The sequence below is a fragment of the Rhinichthys klamathensis genome, unplaced genomic scaffold (genome assembly GCF_029890125.1).
Source record: "Rhinichthys klamathensis goyatoka isolate OS25496 unplaced genomic scaffold, OSU_Roscu_1.1 h1tg000015l_1, whole genome shotgun sequence".
NCBI lineage: Eukaryota > Metazoa > Chordata > Actinopteri > Cypriniformes > Leuciscidae > Rhinichthys > Rhinichthys klamathensis.
The window spans coordinates 1,432,782-1,436,214 of record NW_026606567.1 but is presented as its reverse complement, the minus strand read 5'-3'; the positions used below and the strand labels follow the sequence as shown (position 1 = coordinate 1,436,214).

At 47.2% G+C, this 3,433-nt stretch overlaps 1 protein-coding gene across 1 annotated transcript; it reads left to right on the top strand.

The window, feature by feature from the left end:
* Window positions 1-335: 335 nt before the first annotated feature.
* LOC130069703 (uncharacterized protein K02A2.6-like) lies at window positions 336-3,226 on the top strand. Its single transcript, XM_056233764.1, has one exon. It carries the CDS (start codon window positions 368-370, stop codon window positions 3,089-3,091), a length of 2,724 nt encoding a protein of 907 aa, XP_056089739.1. The 5' UTR covers window positions 336-367; the 3' UTR covers window positions 3,092-3,226.
* The last annotated feature ends 207 nt before the right edge of the window (window positions 3,227-3,433 follow it).

Sequence of the window (3,433 nt, the reverse complement as noted above, 5' to 3'; positions counted from 1 at the left end):
ACCAGAAATTGAAGGTATGCCACTGGAAATGGAACTGGACACGGGCGCAGCAGTGTCATTGATTTCAACAGAGACTTATGATCGAATATTGAAACACCTGCCCCTATGCTCAACGGACATTGTTCTTCGGACATACACTGGGCAAGCTTTGCGTCCTGAAGGGGTAATTGATGTGCATGTGAAAATGGGCAAGCAGACAGCTGTTCTTCCATTGTATGTTGTGCAGGGGGACTATCCACCACTCTATGGCAGAGAGTGGTTGCGTCAGATCAAACTGAACTGGAAAGAAATAAAAACAGTCAAATTGAAGACATTAGAAGCTGTGCTGCAGAAACATGCTGCTATTTTCTCTAAACAGTTGGGAGAAATGAAGAACATCAAAGCTAAAATAACATTGAAACCTGGATACAAACCCAAGTTTTGCCAGCCCAGAGTCGTTCCGTATGCTCTTCGTCCGAAAGTCGAAGCGGAGCTGAACCGTCTCACTGAAATTGGAGTATTGACACCGGTACAGTACAGCGAATGGGCCACTCCAATAGTCCCTGTTGTAAAGAGAAACGGAGATGTGCGCATCTGTGGTGACTTTAAGGTGACGGTAAACCCTGTCTTACACATTGAACACTATCCATTACCGCGCATTGAGGACCTGTTCGCTTCATTAGCGGGAGGACAATGTTTCAGCAAATTGGACTTGTCACATGCTTACCTTCAAATGTGGGTCGAGGAGGAGTCCAGGAAGTTCCTCACAATTTCCACACAGAAAGGGCTATTCCAGTACAATCGCCTTCCGTTCGGGATCGCTTCGGCGCCAGCCATATTCCAGAGAGCTATGGATCAAATATTACAAGGTCTGCCTAATGTCCATTGTTACCTGGATGACATTCTGGTTACCAGGCGGACTGAAGCTGAACACCTGGAAAACCTGGATGCAGTCCTTGGACGACTGGAGCAGTTCGGCTTGCATGCTGAAAAAGGGAAATGTGACTTCTTCAAGGGCTCACTGGAATACCTGGGTCACATAATTGATGCGGAAGGTTTGCACAAGTCACCTAAAAAAGTAAGTGCAATTGTCAATGCGCCAATTCCATCAAACATCACACAGCTGAGATCATTTCTCGGCCTGTTAAACTATTACGGGAGATTCATACCCAATCTGGCAAACATAGCGAATCCTCTGAACGCCCTGCTGTGTAAAGGGAAACGTTGGCAGTGGTCTGCAGAGTGTGATGCTGCATTCAAAAAGGCAAAAGAACAACTGGTGTCACAAAATGTCTTGACACACTATGACCCTCAGAACGCCATTCGGCTTGCATGCGACGCATCACCTTATGGCATTGGTGCCGTCATTTCCCACATGCTACCCAGCGGTGAAGAAAAGCCAATAGCCTTCGCATCTCGCACACTTAGCAAGGCAGAACAGAATTATGCACAGATTGAGCGCGAGGCTCTGGCCATAGTGTTTGGGGTCAGAAAATTCCACCAGTATCTCTACGGACGGAAATTCACGCTTTTCACAGATCACCGCCCCCTTACTACGATCTTTGGGCCGCAAAAAGGAATTCCGTCTATGGCGGCAGCGCGGATGCAAAGGTGGGCATTACTTTTGTCTGCGCACAACTATACAATTGAGTACAAAAGAGCTGAGCATCATGCAAATGCTGATGGTCTTTCCCGTCTGCCGTTACAAGTGGAGCACAGTGAGAAAAAGGATGCCGTAGAGCTGTTTTACCTCGGACAGATGGAGAAACTCCCTGTCAGTGCCACTGATATCCGACGTGAGATTATGAGTGATCCAGCCTTGTCTACAGTCGTCGAAATGGTCATAAAAGGGACTCAAGCTGTCAACCTGACTGGTAATGATGAAGTCTCACCTTTTATCTCCAGACGCAATGAGCTGTCCGTCCAACACGGGTGCTTAATGCGAGGCATGAGAGTTGTTGTTCCCCTTAAGCTGCGGAAAAGAGTACTGGAGGAACTGCACACTGGTCATCCAGGAATTGTCCGGATGAAAGCCATTGCTCGCAGTTATGTGTGGTGGCCTGGGATTGATGCTGACATTGAACTGTGTGTAAAAATGTGTCAGTCATGTCAACAAATACAGAAAATGCCATCCCAAGCACCCCTCCACCCATGGGAGTGGCCAAGCAAACCATGGGAGCGCATACATGTAGATTTTGCTGGGCCATGTGAAGGTCACATGTACCTAGTCGTGGTTGACGCACATTCGAAGTGGCCTGAGGTGCAGTTGATGACATCAACAACTGCAGAAAGAACAATTGAAGTTTTGCGGAATCTCTTCAGCCATTATGGTCTGCCTGAAGTCCTGGTGAGTGATAATGGACCACAATTTGTCTCTCAGGAGTTTGTGACTTTCCTGAAGGCCAACCATGTGAAACATATCCGTTCCGCCCCATATCATCCAGCAACCAATGGGCAGGCTGAAAGGTTTGTTCAGTCACTAAAACAAGCACTGAAGACGTCTAAGGGCTCTTCTACTCTTCAGAGACGGCTGGAAACATTCTTGCTGACGTACCGCAACACACCACACCCGACGACAAGAGAGTCCCCTTCCTTGTTGTTTTTGGGACGACAACTGCGCACACGTTTGGATGCCTTGAAACCCAGTGTGACAGCTGCCGTGCGACTCTCACAGACCTCCCAGGTCCTCCGCAGAGCTGGCCGTTCGAAGCCCAGACAGTTTGGAGTCGGTGATGCTGTGCTGGCTCGTGATTACAGAGGGAGAGAAAGATGGACATCAGGTGTGGTGACGGCTCAAAGTGGTCCAGTATCTTATACTGTGGATGTAGGAGCTTCTGAGGAATGGCGACGCCATGCTGATCAACTCTTGTCCATTCCGAAGCAAACAGCTGAAACTCAGGTGACACAACCACCTGACATCAGTGATGTGTCTGTTCCTGTACAGACCTCTGTAGATGACACTTCTTCGGTACCACCAACAAGGGAACAAGATGTTAACAGTGACACATCAGTAGAGCCTCAGATAAACCATGGCAAACTCAACATTCCATCAGTGCAGGTCAGACGTTATCCAGCCAGAGTGATTAAACCGCCCAACCGTCTGACATTATAGAGCCATGAGACATCCCTGCTGGGATGAACTGTAATTAGTTATGTTAGTGAGCCTGTTCTGACATGGGGCAGAATAATCCCCGAACTGGCTCGAGGCAAGAGGCAGTCTACCCTCTACCTCTAGAAAAAATAAAATAAAAAAATGCATAATTTTTGTGTAACTGAGAAAGCATTGTTTTCTTTGTTTCTTGATTAAGAGGGGAGGAAATGTTATGTATGTAATACTGCTATTCCCCCATTGTGCCTGTAGGTGGCACTGCCACTTGTAATTATTAGTTGTGTTCCTTAATAATAAATTCAGAAGAAGTAAAGTATCCCTGAATGTTGGCTGTGTTCTTTGAAC